Source organism: Lampris incognitus, chromosome 4 (assembly GCF_029633865.1).
Source record: "Lampris incognitus isolate fLamInc1 chromosome 4, fLamInc1.hap2, whole genome shotgun sequence".
Classification (NCBI taxonomy): domain Eukaryota; kingdom Metazoa; phylum Chordata; class Actinopteri; order Lampriformes; family Lampridae; genus Lampris; species Lampris incognitus.
In genome coordinates, this window is record NC_079214.1 from 50,439,021 (window position 1) to 50,455,824 (window position 16,804).

The window sequence follows — 16,804 nt, forward strand, 5'->3', positions numbered from 1 at the left end:
TTGGGTGTCCATTAGGAATCTACTGAACTTCCAGTTACTAATTATAACTTCATGCCAGTCCAACAGTGTGAGGATTCACTTTTGAAACCAGCTTTACGGTGGGTGAATCCCAGTGACAGTAAGCCCGTTTATGCTGCTCTTGGGCTATAGAGGGCCTGGGCTCCTGAGTCTGGCTGAGGAGGCTCCATGTTCTCTGGGTAAATTCCCAGCTACCAGTGAGGAGAATCCATGCCCACCTTTCTGTACTCAAGACCACATACTAGCAGTACTACTCTGTGTGACATAAATAGACATGTAGTGCATTTCCTCTATAAGAAGCAAGGGGATTTTTTTTTTGCAAGTGAAACAAAATCAAAAGCAAAACTGTTTTGAGTGTACTGTGGAGGCAAATTCAGCCTGTTGTTAATAGCATGTTACTGTTTGAGTGTGCATTATGTAGTACTTACTTATCGAGTATGTAGTTTGCTCGTATGTGGTTTCAAACCCAGCCCTGGAATAAAGGTTCCAGGCCTTCAGAACAAGGAGTTTCAAGCAGTCCCTGCCTTTTCAGTATCAGGTCAATAGGGGACATACCTCTCTGCCTTCCCTGCCTACCAATGTATCCTCTCCACTTTCTTTTTCCACAACCTCTCCTCTTCCTTCCTCTCTCTCTCTCTCTCTCTCTCTCTCTCTCTCTCTCTCTCTCTCTCTCTCTCTCTCTCTCTCTCTCTCTCTCTCTCTTCTCTCTCTCTCTCTCTCTCTCTCTCTCTCTCTCTCTCTCTCTCTCTCTCTCTCTCTCTCTCTCTCTCTCTCTCTCTCTCTATCCCTCTCTCTCTCTATCCCTCTCTCTCTCTTGCTCAACAGTGCGCAGCTGATGTCTAGTAGCTAACCAACAGATGGAGGAATGTGGGGGAGAAGCCCCCAGTGACACTTAGAGACCAGTTTACATGGGGAAACACATCACATGCTATGCATACAGAGGCCAAGGTTACATACACGGATGTAAATATCAGTCACAAGTAGGGATACACATGCATTGTATACGAATGGTCAGCACATGCACACATATAATTTAATTCTTATAAAGCAATGCCATGATCCTCTATACACAGTGCATTATGACTTCTCTGACCACCCAAAGCCCACTATCATTACCCAGCCTGTTTTTGATTGGTCAGAAAATAAAACACACACAAATACTCACACACACACACACACACACACACACACACACACACACACACACACACACACACACACACACACACACAGCAAACAACAGCTGGTCAGCTGACACTCACGAGACTCCAAGCAGATTTCTGACAGTGTAGCCTCTGTCAGACCAAACCAGAGGAGGAAATGTAGGCGCTCATTTAAAATTCAACCACATTCAGTTGACTGTAGGTTCCACTGAATGAAGAAGTATGGGCTCAATACTGATGCTGCAAAGGATGGGGGGGGTGAAGGTTAATCTAGCCATTCCCCACCAGGAAGACCATGGGTCTAACAAGTAGTGGTAGAATAAAACTGTATGATAAAAATAAATCAATGAAATTATCCATCCATTCAAATAATATGAGATGTAGTGTACTGTCCATATGTATATTCAAGGGATACGTATATGTAGGGTGTCTATATGTAGGGTGATACATATAATAATATGTCTAATGAGTGATATGTATATTTTACTGTCGATATGTAGAGTGATATCTAATCTATCTGTAGAGCGAAATATATAATAAAGCTGTCAAATTACAGTGATGTGTGTAGTCTATTTCTCATATGATGTGTGTTATCTCGGCTACTCTCTGTATGCACTGCATTGTACCCAAAGAATGTCTGCTTAGAAAGTCTTGACTCCCACCCCAATTACATTTTTGAAGTCCTATTGTGTCAGTATTTCCTTTGGTAGTATTACGATGGAAGTTGTCAATACCTTTCTTCACCAGTGTCACCAAAACTAATGTGTGGAGATTAATTGGACTTGGAGATTAACATGCTTTTGATTCCATCACCAGGATCAAACAGGACAAACAATTCTCAGTATTGTTGCAGCTTACTCACTGTGGAAGAGTGCAACCAGGGGTTTGCCCATTAAATGACTACAAGGTTAGAAGAAATATTTGACATCCATCCTCGTAACTAGCCTTCAGGGTCACAAGGGGGGCTTAAGCGTCTCCCTGCATTCCCTTGGGCAGAAGCCAGGGAGACACGCATAAAAGGTTGCCAGTCTACTGCACTGCCATCACACACACAAATTTTAGTCACCAATTCATCTAACATGCACGTATGTGGACTACAACACAGGGACAAAACACCATCATAGTGAGATGCTAGAATTGAACCCACAACCCTGTGGCTAATGTAATGTGGGGAACACAACTCTCCTGACACTATCTGAGCTGGCCTGATGTGGTTGATTCCTCCCATCTACTCCCCACAAATGCAAACAATTAATAGCAAATAACAGTTGAAAACAGGTCTTGCTAGTCTATGGAATTTTTACATGCATGCAAGTTTGCATAAGCTGCAGACCACTTACACCAGCAAGATAAAAAAGAGAGGGGGGAGGGGCATTTTATGTAAGTCTGCCATCAAAATCAACCAATTGTCCTCCCTCTGCCTGAGCTACAACAGGAACCTCTAACTCTGGCAATGTTAGAGTCGTTCTCAACCCACTCAGTTACACACAAACACAACTTGAAGAAATGCCTCAGCCGGCACTGGCTGTGAGCTCAGCGTATGAGAAGACCAGCTCAGACTCAGACTGTTTACAGCAGCAGAGACACTCGGAGGAGCACACGGCCCCGAGCTTCACCTAAACAAAGGCGGGCAGGAACAAAAGCAAGCAAACAGCGGCAACATGCCTTGTCTCATCGTGGCTTCTGTCTGCTATAAGTGGGCGTGAGGTTACAGTAAGACAAAGCACTAAGTACCGACAACTGTGGTGGTGTTGGGGGGGGGGGCAACGACGACACACTGCTCACATGCACTGAGCATCTTCATCCTGTTGAGAGAAATAGACAGTTCCTACTTCCTGTTTCCGTCAGGAAGACTGAAGAGTGACACACAGGACTGAAACAATTCAACAGCTTTGCCCTGTGCTCTGACGCACAGGAAAGATACATGGTCTGTGTGCGTGCATGCACATAGTGGAAGACACAACCTAGACAGACTAACCTGATCGTCCGTGTGTGGCGATGTGTGTAATGGGGAAAAATGTCCCCATTTTGAGATATCATTGTGTCAAGATTAATGTTCACCCCCTCCAATCTGACTGCAGAGTAAGGAGTGTCCCATCACCCCTGGAAAAGTGGAAGCACTTGTACACACCTATGGCTAAAAGTGTTAAGCTATGGGCTGCACTAACTTTCTATGTGCTTTTCGATTAAAACAATTTCACTCTTGAAATGAGTTCATTCACAACGAATTTAGTTTCATGTTGCTGCAGCGGTAAAAAAAAAAAAACAAAAAAAAAAACTGCAACGGTAATTTTGAGAGGTTTTTTTTTTCATTCTTTCTTTGATTAATACTTTCTAATGTCATAAATGACGCCAAGTTTCATGACCTTTGGGCCTTTGAATAATTTCAGAAATACACACCAGAGTGAAAAAAGCACTTGTTGCTGCAATGCAACAAAAAAAAAAATCACCTTCTACAGATAAGAATTTTCTGAAATCAGTGTGATAGAAAGCATCAAATCTGCTTAAATGGTGCTTTGGCTTCAACTCTTGTAAAAAAAAAAAAAAAAATACTATCTTAATCAGCAGCTGAATTCCCTCTGCTGTGTTAGAATAAATCTCTACAGTTTATTCATCCTGGGCTAAAACACATGCTTGTGTTTAATTCTAGCCTTACATTTCCAGTCTTTTACTTTGATTTTGTTCACCTTACCATAAATCCCTGACCCTAACCTCATGGTTGCTAAATTGAGCCAACCTGACCTTAAATTTAGGCCTAAAAACCTTATAATTTCAAACAGGCTATTTTTGTTCAATTTGATTTTCAAAGCTTGTTTGTTCAGACAGCAATAGCAAAGCTTTTTTCAAGGAGGGGGGGGGGGGTCAGTGTGATCAGGCGTCAGTTTAGTTTACTTGGTCATAAAACATTTTATTTATCGGAGGGAAAAGCATCAAACTGACCCCAGACCCGCCTCTAATTCTACACCCAGGTCGACTTAAACCTCTCGTTAATTTGGACCTACACACTTAATTTACTCAACATTGCAAAGCCATCCTAAAAACAACACCTCTCTTCATAAACTTTGCCAAAGTATGTAAATTCAAATTTTGTCTCTTCTTTTTATCCATTTACCAAAGAGTCATTAACATACAGTGGTATAACCCTGAATAATATTACAAATAAAACATTAAAAAAAACGATTACCTACGGGATATGACCAGATAGTCACGTGAGTCGTGTCCTTTGAGCACATCTCTTCTGTAAAAACTTGTTTTTTAGTCAGTTTATCCAAACGAAGATGTGAAAGTCCGAATCTAGACTGAAAACATCCCTCATTCTGAACGGCAGTGTTTAAAGGCAACCGCTGAAGGTGACAGTAAAATGGGCTGCATGTTAAATCTCAACAAGGTTTGTATACCCTAGTTTCATGCTGTGGCATTCCCGCTCCTTTATTCTGCGCACCTATCGATACCTAAATTCATTGCCTGTTCCGGTTGCAACCCACATAGTCTGCATAGTCCTACAACGGCGCTTTAACGATGATGCTGTGGGATTTCATGGGTGTGTTACAACATCTGGCGTAAGGGCAGGAGGTGAGCGGCGGTGATGTTTCACAGCCACATCTGTACTGGCGCATTAAGGTTTATAATAATGTAACCCACAGGCCTCTTCCTGTTCCTCACGTTTTTTTTTTTCCAATTGTCACACTGTCACTTCACGCGGCTAACAAACCTGCCTTATATGTCGGGGTTTCGTTTCCCGCGGGCCTTACATTTGTCAGAGAACGGCGTTCACCAGAAACAGCAGGAAACTCACCTATAGTCGATATGAAGGTTGTGTTGAAGGCGTCCTCACTGAAGCGAAACAGCAGACACGTCTTGCCGACGCCGCTGTCCCCGATTAAAAGCAGTTTGAAAAGGTAGTCGTAGGTTTTCGCCATCTCCACCTCCTCGTTCCTCAGTTTTCTCGAAATTTGATATAATCGCCAATCTCCCAAGACCCCTTCTACAGCCGCTAGATGGTGGATGGTGTACCAATAGAGCTGAAGAGGAAGCGAGGAGGCGTGGGTCTAACAGCGTCAGCTCCAGGAAGAGGCGCTTGCTCCCTGACGGGTTGCCAGATCCGCTCCTCCAAATCCGCCTTTTCAGCTGTCCCCAGAAACCCGTGGGTGCAAGCCTTTCAACAGTGCAGCACTTTCCAAATGACACGAGTCAGTTTAAATGTATTGTATGATACAAACGTAAACACCATTTCCTCCAGTGGCTCTTGTAATTGAAGCCATGGAATCCTAATTTTAACTTGGTGATGCATGGCAAGGAGCACCTTGACAATATTCAGCAGCTACTTTCTACTTTTCAGGAGGGAAAAAAAATGACACGGAACAAGTCTCCATCTAGTTTTCTTTATATATGCACGTTTAAAGATGAACTGCACTGCAGAAGACATTGATATCTGTGGACATGAAGTAGAAATAATAAATAAACGACATTTAAGCAGTTACATTGTTTGACAATTAAAAAACAGCAAATATCCAAACTGTCAGAGTAGGTGGAGTGGCAAAGTAGTTGAGATGTACCTTTTAGTAGGTACCAACCCTTTAATAACTATTTCCGCCAAACTTGGTCATGTATTTTACATTGTGCGTACATATGTTGTGAATGTGACTTTCTGCTTGATAGATTTTGTGGAGTATTGCCCAATCCACAAATTCCACTTATGTCAAGTACTCATTAAAGGTGTTGTTAACTGAACTGCAGTGGTAGTAGCCATTGTAAAAAATCCTCCATGCTGCATCTATCCTGCATTATTATGCCATACAAGTCCTCCCAGAATGTTATACAATAAAACCAAATAGGTGAAATGAGCACAAACTTCTCTCTAAACAAACTGATTACCAGGACACATGGACATTTTTTTTGTAACTTGATTTTTCTAGACAATTCAACAATTAATCTTAGGGCTGGAGCCAAAGTGCAGAAGTAGTTCAGCAAGCATGCAGTAGAACTATGGAGCTCCTACAATGGCTACATCCGTTAAAGCAGATTCAGTCCAGATCCTGAACTCTACGGCAAATCTCAGCTGTAAACTCTGAACACTTGGAGTTCCCACCTAGGTCCTTGGTCAGTACCTAGGAAAAACACAGAACATCAGTTAGAAACACGATAACCACAAAACAGGTTTTCATTCATATTTTTTTGAACAAGTAAACAGATGAAACGTCTCTTCTGGACCCCATTAGCCCTTAAATGCACTGAGCACAAGAAACCCTCACCTTCTTGTCTCTTATAGTGTCATAACAAGCCATCTCAATCTTCTTGCCATAATCATGGAGCCCCATGTGACGCAACATCATCACCGCACTGAGAAGCAGAGCTGTTGGGTTGGCCATGTCCAAACCTGCTATGTCAGGGGCTGTGCCATGAACCTGGAGACCAAGACAACAGAGTTGAATTGAGATTTTACACATTTCAGTCTCATTTTTCATTTTCATTGTAATAACACATTTTTGTTTTTACTGAAACACCCTTTTCATAAATAAATAAAACAGTAAACATTTTATACTGATGGAAATATTAACCTTGGCTTGGCCGTAACTATCTTATCCCTGTTTTAATCACTTTGCCTTTGATTTGTTTTTCAAAATGCTAATTTAAAATTCACTGGTTCATTTTGTTATTAGTCAATCTTTTTTCACTAAAAACAAAATGTGAGGCAATGCTGGGTAATACCAATACATTCAATTGCCGATGACTGCTTTTATAGAAACACAAGCTGGCATTTTACCCAGAGGACAAAGGTTAGTCACAAACTACTCCTAGGTGAGCAGTTTTATTTTTTTTATTTTAAGCTTCCCACATTTATCAGAAGTAGATTTTCAATGCACACCAACACTAAGACAAACATTAAACAACTTTCTGATTTTATAGCTATGAATATTTCCCAGGGACCCTGTTTTAATATCAATGGACCCAATCAAAACCAAGAAGAGCTTGCAATACAGTTCAAGCACTAGAGAAAAAAATAAGGGCAACCAAAAGTTTAAATCCTCCTCTCCCCCTAAAACAACCTACAAGGCACAAAAAACACAAACCGATTCAAATATGGCAACACCGTTTGCTCCAATGTTCCCACTGGGAGTGACCCCCAGTCCTCCGATCAGACCAGCACACAGATCACTGCAACACAAAAACACACAAATTCATATGGACATTGATATGTTGATATGTATCAATATATATATATATATATATATATATATATATATATATATATATATGTCAATATATATATAGACACACACATATATATGTATATAGCATTTTTTTCCGAAACCGTCAATGGTGTTGTTATACTAAGTGCTCAACTAATGAGGAGCGGAATATCAATACAGGAAAAAAGTTTAATACATTGCAGTACAGGCCTGTTTCGTGCGTCGCGCACTCATCAGCTACTAATGGGGTTCAACAAAGAATCATACAGTTTACGCTGCCCAGCGTCACACCCCTAATTTCGGTTGGACAGCAACCAATAGTAGCACTTTCCAAATGAAACGAGTTCTGGGTGGCAGTGTTTAAAGGCAACTGCTAAAGAATTCAATAGTTTACATGTTTCCTCATCTGACTGGCTGCTGTCCAACCGAAATTAGGGGCGTGATGCTGGACAACGTAAACTGTATGATTCTTTGTTGAACTACATTAGCAGGTGATGAGTGCACGACGCACGAAACAGGCCTGTACTGCAATGTATTAAAGTTTTTTTTCCTGTATCAGTATTGATATATATACATATATATATATATATATACACACACATACACACACACACACACATATATTATATAAAGAACTGAAAGTCTATTCTCTCGACTGAAAGAACAAAATCAAATTCAAGGCACTTTAAGGGATTTTAGATAAATTAAGGAAGGCCTTTTTCAGAATGACTGAGTTCAAACATAAATTAAGATCAAAGCTTTGAGAGATTTTTAAATGTTAGTTAAAACAAAAAAACTGTTCAATACTGACCTTAGAATATCGCCATACAGGTTTGGCATTACCAGCACGTCAAACTGAGTGGGGTCCTGCACCATCTGAAAGGTAAAGGCATCGGAGGTGAGAATAGATATCCATGCACTCCTATCACAGCTGGTTTGGTTTCCTGCTAACATCTATTTCAGCATCTCTGATATATTTTCTGCACCATTGCACTTTATCACCTCTTATTTCACCTGTATATAGTCAATCCTTGTGTGTGTGTGTGTGTGTGTGTATGTATAAAAATATACTTTTTGGAGAAGGTGCTTCCAAAAAGGTAGCACCAGGAAAGCCTGAATTTTGTGGATAAGTTTGCTTATATTTAAATTTCAGGTTCTGCTCAACAAGACACTTCAATAATGAAACTTGTGACCCTCTGATGATTGGACCTTCCTTATTTATCCGGCAAAAGCTAATTGTGAATTTGTGCATTTTTCAAACTTTAAATTTAAACAGAATGTAGAGCGTAAAGTGGGAAAATGGGAGATGCCCAATTATAGCCTCAGTCTACTGTTGCTACTGAGCGTCTTCACCATCCAGGATTTGAACAGTTGACCTTCCGGTCACACTACGTTTACCCTCCAGGCTACAGTTGCTCACTTACATTGAGACACACAGTGTCCAGGTACATCTCAGTGAACTTGATGTCCTTGAACTTCTCTGCCACCTCCCGGCACTTCCTCAGGAACAGTCCATCAGACATACGCCTGACAACACAAGGACACACACACACAAACAGTCAGCGGAAAAACATAATTGAGGCATTTTGTGTTGTTAGACAGGGGGGCATAAAGGGTCACTTTAGTAGGTTACTATCAATGGGCTGAGCACCAACTATACAGTGAGTGCAATATTTTATTTTTTTAAAAATGCACATTTTTTATTATTGAGATTAAATTTATATACAAGTCATTTATAAACTTATATCACATCAGTTTTGAACAAAGCAAAATCCATTAGGTACCCTTTCAACAAAACCTGCCCATCTGCATAACTACAATGCCTATTTGTATGATGGTATTCAAATAAAATTAACTAAACATGGTCTGACTCCATATATGTATAAGCAAATGGCATCTGGTAATGTCAGCAAAATTCAAACCATCTCATAATGAAGAGTCCTTTGAGTTAGAAGATATTGAAATATTGATTATCTTGTATCATGTGACGTTTCTGAACAGTACTGAAAATCTTCTAAACACCCAGTCCTGGTACTGCAAAAGACTTTACAGTACTGCAGACTGAGTATAAGGGCCCTGGTACTACCCTACCTGGACTGCTAAAATTCAAATTAAATTTTAGCGATTCAAGAGGCCAAGGGGTTGGGCTTCCAGTCATACTCTTTTGGAGTTAGTCTTTACTTTGAGCATTTATCTGACACCCTTATCCAATTAAGAGGGTGTTCAATAGTAGCAGTAACTGGATTTCGTAAACCACTAACATCAAAAGCAACCAATGGCAAGAAGTACAAGAGTCAAAATTATCATACATTGAATGAGAATGTGAAAGAAGTGTCAAGAAGATGCACTTCTTCCATTAAGGCTCCAGATTCTTACTTACATGATATTGGCTTTGTGAACGGCTGTCACACTGGTTCTTTGGTTATTTCGGGCATATTCAAAGGCATACTCAGCAATGCGTCTGCTGGCTTTCTCCGTTATCAGTTTGATACTCTGCACAACTCCTTCCACAATCTACAACAACAACACAGGCCAACATTCAATTCTATATGATATCAAACATAAAATAAAAAATTACATTGGTTACATAAAAAGAATTTCAATCAAGTCAACTGCCTTGTTGTTTGCACTAAGCTTGAAAAATGAAAAGAGGAAACCGGTCACTGTTTCCACTTGGCAAAAGAGCGAGGGGAAAAAAACAAAAGCGAGTGTAGACAGGTACAACAAAAAGGTTGAGCAGTTTATGTTAGCAACAACAGGACTGTGCAGGAAGTGACATCAAAAGTAGACCAGAAAAGTGAGAAGAGCTTTGAGGGACACTGGTGGGAGTTTCCCTGCCGGCTACACTTGAACCTTTTCGCGTGCACCTGAGTGTTAATTTTCTAATAATTTCCATGCTCTTTACACCATTGTTCCTCATCTGTACAGACCAGGTGACCTTCGTAAAGATAAAGCTGTTACACCTTAGAAGGTTGTCTCCCCCCCCCCCCCCCCCCATATCTACTTCTTAAGTATGTGGTAGTTTGCACATCTACTCCGCTTGGTGCAGGAGGAATAAATAGTGGCAGATTGAAATGCCAACAATGTAAAACTCTGAGCCAATGAAACCGTAACACCGTGTAACACTGTTCTAACATCTAGGCCTGGAAATTAGTCACAGTGGAGAAAAAGCGTCTAGGTTTGTGTTGACAGTGTAAACATTGCCCCTGGAGCACAAAATGAACCACACAGAGGAGCCAAACAGAGTCTGATAGAGTATGAACAGTAAGGTTGGGGGAGCACTGGTAATAAAAAAAAACGGAGGAGTATTTGTGTTGGCAGATCAGTTGCACCCTCACCTAGAGGAAAGCTTGGAGGGAACAAGGACATGTGTGCCCTATCCGATCCAGCTAGTCGTCCTACAGAACAGAATCTAATTCAACCGCGGCATTGAGGCGAGGCAGATAACTCCCGTTGAAACAACTGAGCGTTAAGGGATGGGGTCGTCTAGTTCTCTTCAAGGTTAAACCTTCCAACCAACAAATTCTTAGAGAAATCCAGACGCTCTCACAGTGGTGTTTTCTTTCAACACAATAAAAATCAGGGGCACGACATAACCATCTGAAATGACGAGTTCTGATAGACATTATAATGTTGATAAAACATGTCCCTCCTTCTGCAGTAACATGTGTGGGCAAAAAGCGACACTAACAGCTGCACAAGTATATTGGAGAGTTTTCATTATTACCTGGCATTACTGCTTGATGTAATATTTTAGAAAACATTTACTCATACGCAACACTAGGAGCATTTGTGCAAACTGCAATAACCATAACTTGACTTCTCCCATGACAAAGGGTATGGAGTTAGTGCTTGCTCAATTGTGCTACTTGACAGTAACAACATGCACTTAATAGAGGTATGTATTAAACCCATTAGTAAATACTTTTCCCCATTAGTCTTTATTAAATAAAATTAACTGCCTACTGATACAATAGTTAGCCAACTATGGGATAGCAAATTAGAAAATGCACCCCCTGTTGGATTGACATAAAATCACCAGCTTTACATGAAGCCAGAAAACAAAACTAACCAGACAGTTAATGCATCACCTGGATCCTAGGACATAAAGAATGAGACTCTGGGCTCACTAGACGCAATGTCATCAAAATGTAGCCAAAATATACTTAAATACAGTCAAAAATTTTGCAATTTCTTTAAAACAACTGTTAAGGGCAGTCCATATGAGAACAAAGAGAACGCCGAGTTAAGGCTTGAGTTATTAATAAATAATGTGTACTTCAGTGCCAAATAACTTCCAACCAGTGGGGCACACAACAGTAGGCTTTTCCTCTAGTGTCACGAATTCTGGCACATTGAGAATAGGCCAAGAAGAAAGGTCAGAAGGCGGCAACAGTCATCACTGTCTTTATAGCCAAACTGCAAGACAGAAATTGCATAGTATGACAGCTCTGTGTGTGTGTATATTTACACACATATACAAAACCATGCACAAGCATACACACACATACTATCTATTCACACATGCGGACGACTATACCTACCACGTGTTCAATGCCACTGTACTCGCCCTCTGTATTTTCACGGATGGTGACCAAGTCCACATCAGTATAGGGGGTCTTGTAGCCCTCAATGGACACACAAGGGCGCACATTGGCGTACAAGTCGAAGGTCTTTCTCAGCAACAGATTCATGGAGGGATGGCCTGCAGCAATGGGGGTTTTCAGGGGTCCTAGATTGGAGAAGAGTCAGAGAGTGTTAAGGTTAGAAAACCCCCTGCTCCATCTGATCTGAAACACCCTGTAACAGTTGGTGTGGGTCTTTAAAGGCAACAAGTGACTGATGACATGTGAGGAAATGGTTCTGATCTCTGGTCAAATTTCACTGAAGTGAGAGCAGATTGAAATAGGGGTGAGAAGAGTAAAGAAGGATATCATGGAAAAGAGATGTGTGTGACACAGTATCCATGTTTACATACAATTTTTATCAAAGTTAAAAGTAACCTTTTGGAGTAGAAAATCTAAATTGAGTATCAGGTGTGTTTCCATTAGCTGCTTTTTAAAATATAAATATTTTGTTGTGCACTGGACAAAACAGTGCACATTTCCAAGACACATACAAAGGGATTGAGATGCATTACTTGCTGTTGAATTTAGCAGAAATGTCTTTTAAATGCTCTTAATATGTTCATAACCCCATTATTAACTTGTCAGAAATTGTTCCATCTCAAATGAGTGTTAAAAGTGTTTTGCAATTATTGTTTTTGTTTTTTTTTGTGCAATTTTCATTCCGTTCTTATTTGCAATTTCAAAATTAGCACAACAACAGTTTAATTGATATCACAGAGAGTTGAATCAGTTCACCTGGACACAACGTTTATTGATAGAAACGTTTCATCACTCATCTAAGTGACCTCTTCAGTCTAAACTGACTGCAGGTATCGTTATGCCACTGTATTGTTTATAAGGGTGGGGATACCTGCACTGGGTAAGACACTATGTCCTGGGTTATATATTTATGTCCTGGGTTATATATTTATGTCTCGGGTAAGATGCTAAACTGTAACCGCAGTCTGTAGAGGGGTAGCACCTTACCTCAGCAAGGGCCCTTTGGCTAAGGACAACTTCCCTACTGATAGACCTGGTCCTCCTGCATGTCTGTATGGTACTTCCCATGGTACCAAGTCCAGCCAACACATTGGGATAGGAGAAGGGAACTCTGATTTCAAATCCACCTGCTGCGTTGTGGGTTGATGCCTCTTTAGGCAAAGGCTAGGAGGAGGTAACTGAATTCAAATCCCCGGGCACAGCCTACCCAGCTATCAGTACCTGGGAAGGGTATACCATGGCGGCTCCGCTCAGTCAACTCGGCAGCAGTTCCGGCAACCGGCAGATCCATTTGTCAACTTGGCAGCAGTTCTCGCAAAAAGCAACAGGATTCTTCTGCGGCTGTCTCAACTACGCTGTGCCACCGAACAACAGAAAATATTGCCAAGGGACACTATAGAGCACCAAATAGTGTTGTCATCTAGGGTGCAGCCTCACATTTGAATATATAGTGAATCATTACTATCCTTGTATTAAATTATGTTTTACTCGTTTTAGGTGAAGGCATTTATATATACTATATACATATATATATATATATATATATAGGATACCTGCAGTCTGTTGAGACTGAAGAGGTCACGTATGCCCCTTTTCCACTACATGGTACTGGCTCAACTCGACTCGATGAGTGTCGTTTTCCATTACCGTAACAGTATCCCCTCAGTGTAGCTGGTCTATGTTGATTATGGTACTCACTAATTTTTTGGAACTTCAACAAAGGTGGTACCAGCAAAGTGGTAACAGTTACCAAAATGCCGGTACTTTCCAGTAATGGAAAATGAAAAAGTCGAGTTGAGCCGGTACCATGTAGTGGAAAAGGGGCATTAGATGAGTGATGAAACGTTTCTCTCAACAAACGTTGTGTCCAGATTAACTGATTCAATTTTGTGATTTCCTTACCTAGATTATTGAGCATGCATAAAGACAGTTTAATTGAAACCTGTTTTTAGCAGAAGTGGTACAGGTAATTTTTTTTTTTTACAGGAGATGGGATGGATAACCTAGCATACCTTTCAGTCCTATCTTGCTCTTGTCCATGGATTCTTTAGCATCTTGAGGGATCATCCATTTGCCTCCCGGGCCCTTGATTGCTGTGACATTCCTCTCTTCCCATTGAATGGGTGCCTTTAATGAAGCAACAGAGATAGTGTTATGATTCATTACAACTCAGAACGAGCAAAAAAGTACAGATTCCACCTGTGGAAAAAAAACAAATAAACTGAACAGTTGTCAAACTTGGAATTTCAGGTTGAAAAATCAGTTATCATTTCAGAGCTCTGGTTTATCAAACCTGAGCACCAGTGACATCACAGCAACAAAAAAAACCATAGATGCATTTCTTTTCCCCCCCAGAGTAAACAGCATCAATGCATGATGTCAGAAGTTAAAATGTATAAGTTAAAATATCCAAGTTGTCTTGAATGCTGCTTAAACTCACCAATTTCAAGGATTTACAACACAAGCTATTTCTGACTCAGTAATGCATTTAAGGACTACATGTAAATCAAAGGATAAACATTTTCTAAAAAAAATTAAATAAAATAGAGAGAAATCTTAAACTAGGTATTTAAAAACTCACTTTTGCAGCTTCAAAGATCTTCATGACAGCTGAAGAGATCTCTGGTCCAATTCCATCTCCGGGAATCAGGGTAACAGTCTGCATCTGTGGAGCATGGCAGGTACACGTTGGAATAGGATTACTGTCACTTCGGGTTTGACCTTTCGATCACGTTAGGCCACTGGAAAGAACCAGTGCAGGAACGCAATAGCAAAGTCAATTAAGGGAAGCCATCGCAATGACAATGACATCTACATCAGTCGTTTACGTGTCTATTGTAGGGCCACTGCAGAAGGAAGGGCCCGGCGGCGAACTGAACACTCACCCCTCTGGAGAAGGGCCGTGAACATACTGCCGGTCTCTTTGCCGCCCCCACGACATGGGACAGCTGAAAGAAAGCACATAGAGAACAGGTCATTGGCAAACGCTGACAGTTACGGTAAATAATGTCTCCCCTGAGAATCCCATAAAAGACGGCGGGAGGAAGGTCGAGACACTCTGACTGTATGTCATGTCACCCTTGTCTAACATTGCGGAAACCTCATGTACACGCTGTAGTCACGCTGAAGGACACGCACAGTAAAGGCCGCATAGAGTAAATGGTGATCGGACGATTACAGAAGCAGCCGGAACACTTCAACTCGAACAGGACACATGACTGCAGAGTTAATACGAATGTCAGTTTAATCTACACAGTTTGCCAGACAACATTTTCCTACCATTGACCTCCACGCGTTGCCGGCCATACTGGTGCGGTGATTTGGTCCCGCCCGCCGCTGTGCGAGTGGCCGGCGCGGAAATGAGTGACGTCACTGGTAGGAAGTTGTCGTCACAGCGGCTCGTCACGAGTGCCAGGTCTGATGAAGAATACCCGCCTTGGAGGGGTAAAAAAGAAAAGAAAAAAAGTCAGGGCTCCACATTTAAAGTATTTCATTGCTAACAACGTGAAAGAAATGTCCTTTTAACGTCACACACCGAGGTTATCCGTCTGAAGCGTTTCTACAAAACATGCAAAAAAAGGATATCGATGTTAGTTGTTCTTTTTGTGAACCGTGTATGCTTCTCATTTATTTTTGGACTGTCCCCATTTTGTATTCAAAGAATGAGAACATTAAAGTTGTGTGCATTTTTATATGCTTATATCAATGGGACGTCCTATCTGCTGTCACCGATTCGCTTGACCATGTCATTGTTGCATGCATTCTGCTTGTAGTAAATACATGAAAGAGGAAGAAAATCTGACAGGTATGTAGTGCTGACCCACAAACCCCGAGATTGTATTGGACGAGATTATATAGGACGTGCCAACTCCTTCGATGTGCGTTTTTTTTTGTAGATGGTATTCAAAATTTCATTGATTTCAGTCTATATCAGGTTATGTAATCCGGTGTTAACTGATAGTAGAGCCTTTAGAGTGAGTAAATGCAGTTTAAATCTTAAACGGAGACATTAGCCTTTAATTTAAACAACCTCAACGCGAGCGCAACTTTACAGTAGGCCTATACGCATTGATTAGCCTACTGATCATCAAGTGACTCCTGCAAACCACCAGAAAGCGTTAGGACTACCCATTGCAACCTTGTAAGAGATACTATTGACCTGTACGAGTCTGCACTTAAAGATATCCTGCCAAGATAATGTTATTCCAAAATTATCTTCTCTAAGGATGGGGGTAGAGAGAAATTACTCAGTGGCAGATGCATAGTAAAATACTAGATAAAGTTGATGGAACAGAGGAGTAGAAAATAGCCGAATAAGAAAGTGACTCTGCTAACCTACTCTGTGGTTTTTACAATATTTTTTCTGTTGAAAAATCCAAACATAAGTTCATTTTATGAACAAGCAAAATGTCCGTGCAAAAAAAAAAAAATGCCGGCTGGGCATTTTTTCTAAAACGATACCAAGCGCGACTGAGTTGTTCCCCCACGTCGCCATCTAGCGGCAGAGTGTAAATTGCATCCGCACTATCTCGTCCGCAACGTCCTGCAACAATCCGCTGATGCTTCCAACATTCAACAAGGAGTGAGGACCACCTGAAACGCCTCCCCGAGCATATGTAAAAGGGCTCTTTTTGTGCTAAAACAATAATAATAATTGCAAAAAAAAAACAATATCTGGCTTTCATCAACTGGTTCACACTCCCGTCTCTAATCGGAAACAGCAGGGAAAGAAAATCTAAGAGGTGAATGTTGGTTTCCTGTCTCTCGGTTATCGGGGAAGTGAAGATGTTGTAGATGAATGGAGCAGAGGAATACACCGGGAACT

The 16,804-nt window shown here is 40.9% G+C and overlaps 2 protein-coding genes across 3 annotated transcripts in view; both read right to left on the reverse strand.

Annotated features, from left to right (window-relative positions):
• rab8b (RAB8B, member RAS oncogene family) overlaps positions 1–5,174 on the reverse strand; it is a 41,817-nt gene extending 36,643 nt beyond the window's left edge. For both annotated transcript variants that reach the window (XM_056278378.1, XM_056278377.1), the window contains exon 1: positions 4,978–5,174. In XM_056278378.1, coding sequence (XP_056134353.1) covers positions 4,978–5,101 — 124 coding nt within the window. In that variant the 5' untranslated portion in view covers positions 5,102–5,174. The remainder of the gene's footprint in view (positions 1–4,977) is intronic.
• Positions 5,175–5,554: 380 nt separating this feature from the next.
• LOC130111518 (isocitrate dehydrogenase [NAD] subunit alpha, mitochondrial) lies at positions 5,555–15,318 on the reverse strand. Its single transcript, XM_056278740.1, has 11 exons — positions 15,259–15,318; positions 14,865–14,927; positions 14,561–14,644; positions 13,992–14,106; positions 11,917–12,104; positions 9,753–9,886; positions 8,797–8,899; positions 8,184–8,248; positions 7,253–7,337; positions 6,434–6,586; positions 5,555–6,289 (listed from the first exon to the last, which is right to left on the reverse strand). The coding sequence occupies exons 1-11, from the start codon at positions 15,283–15,285 to the stop codon at positions 6,206–6,208; spliced, it is 1,101 nt and encodes a 366-aa protein (XP_056134715.1). The 5' UTR covers positions 15,286–15,318; the 3' UTR covers positions 5,555–6,205.
• Between the last annotated feature and the right edge of the window lie 1,486 nt (positions 15,319–16,804).

Bases quoted from the DNA above. Each gene is read 5' to 3' on its own strand.
- LOC130111518 (XM_056278740.1), bottom strand. From the start codon at position 15,285: ATGGCCGGCAACGCGTGGAGGTCAATG. The intron at 14,645-14,864 runs GTGAGTGTTCAG...CATGCTCCACAG, and splicing joins CACGGCCCTTCTCCAGAGGG to ATGCAGACTGTTACCCTGAT. The intron at 12,105-13,991 runs GTATGCTAGGTT...TCTCCAATCTAG, and splicing joins GAGCAAGATAGGACTGAAAG to GACCCCTGAAAACCCCCATT.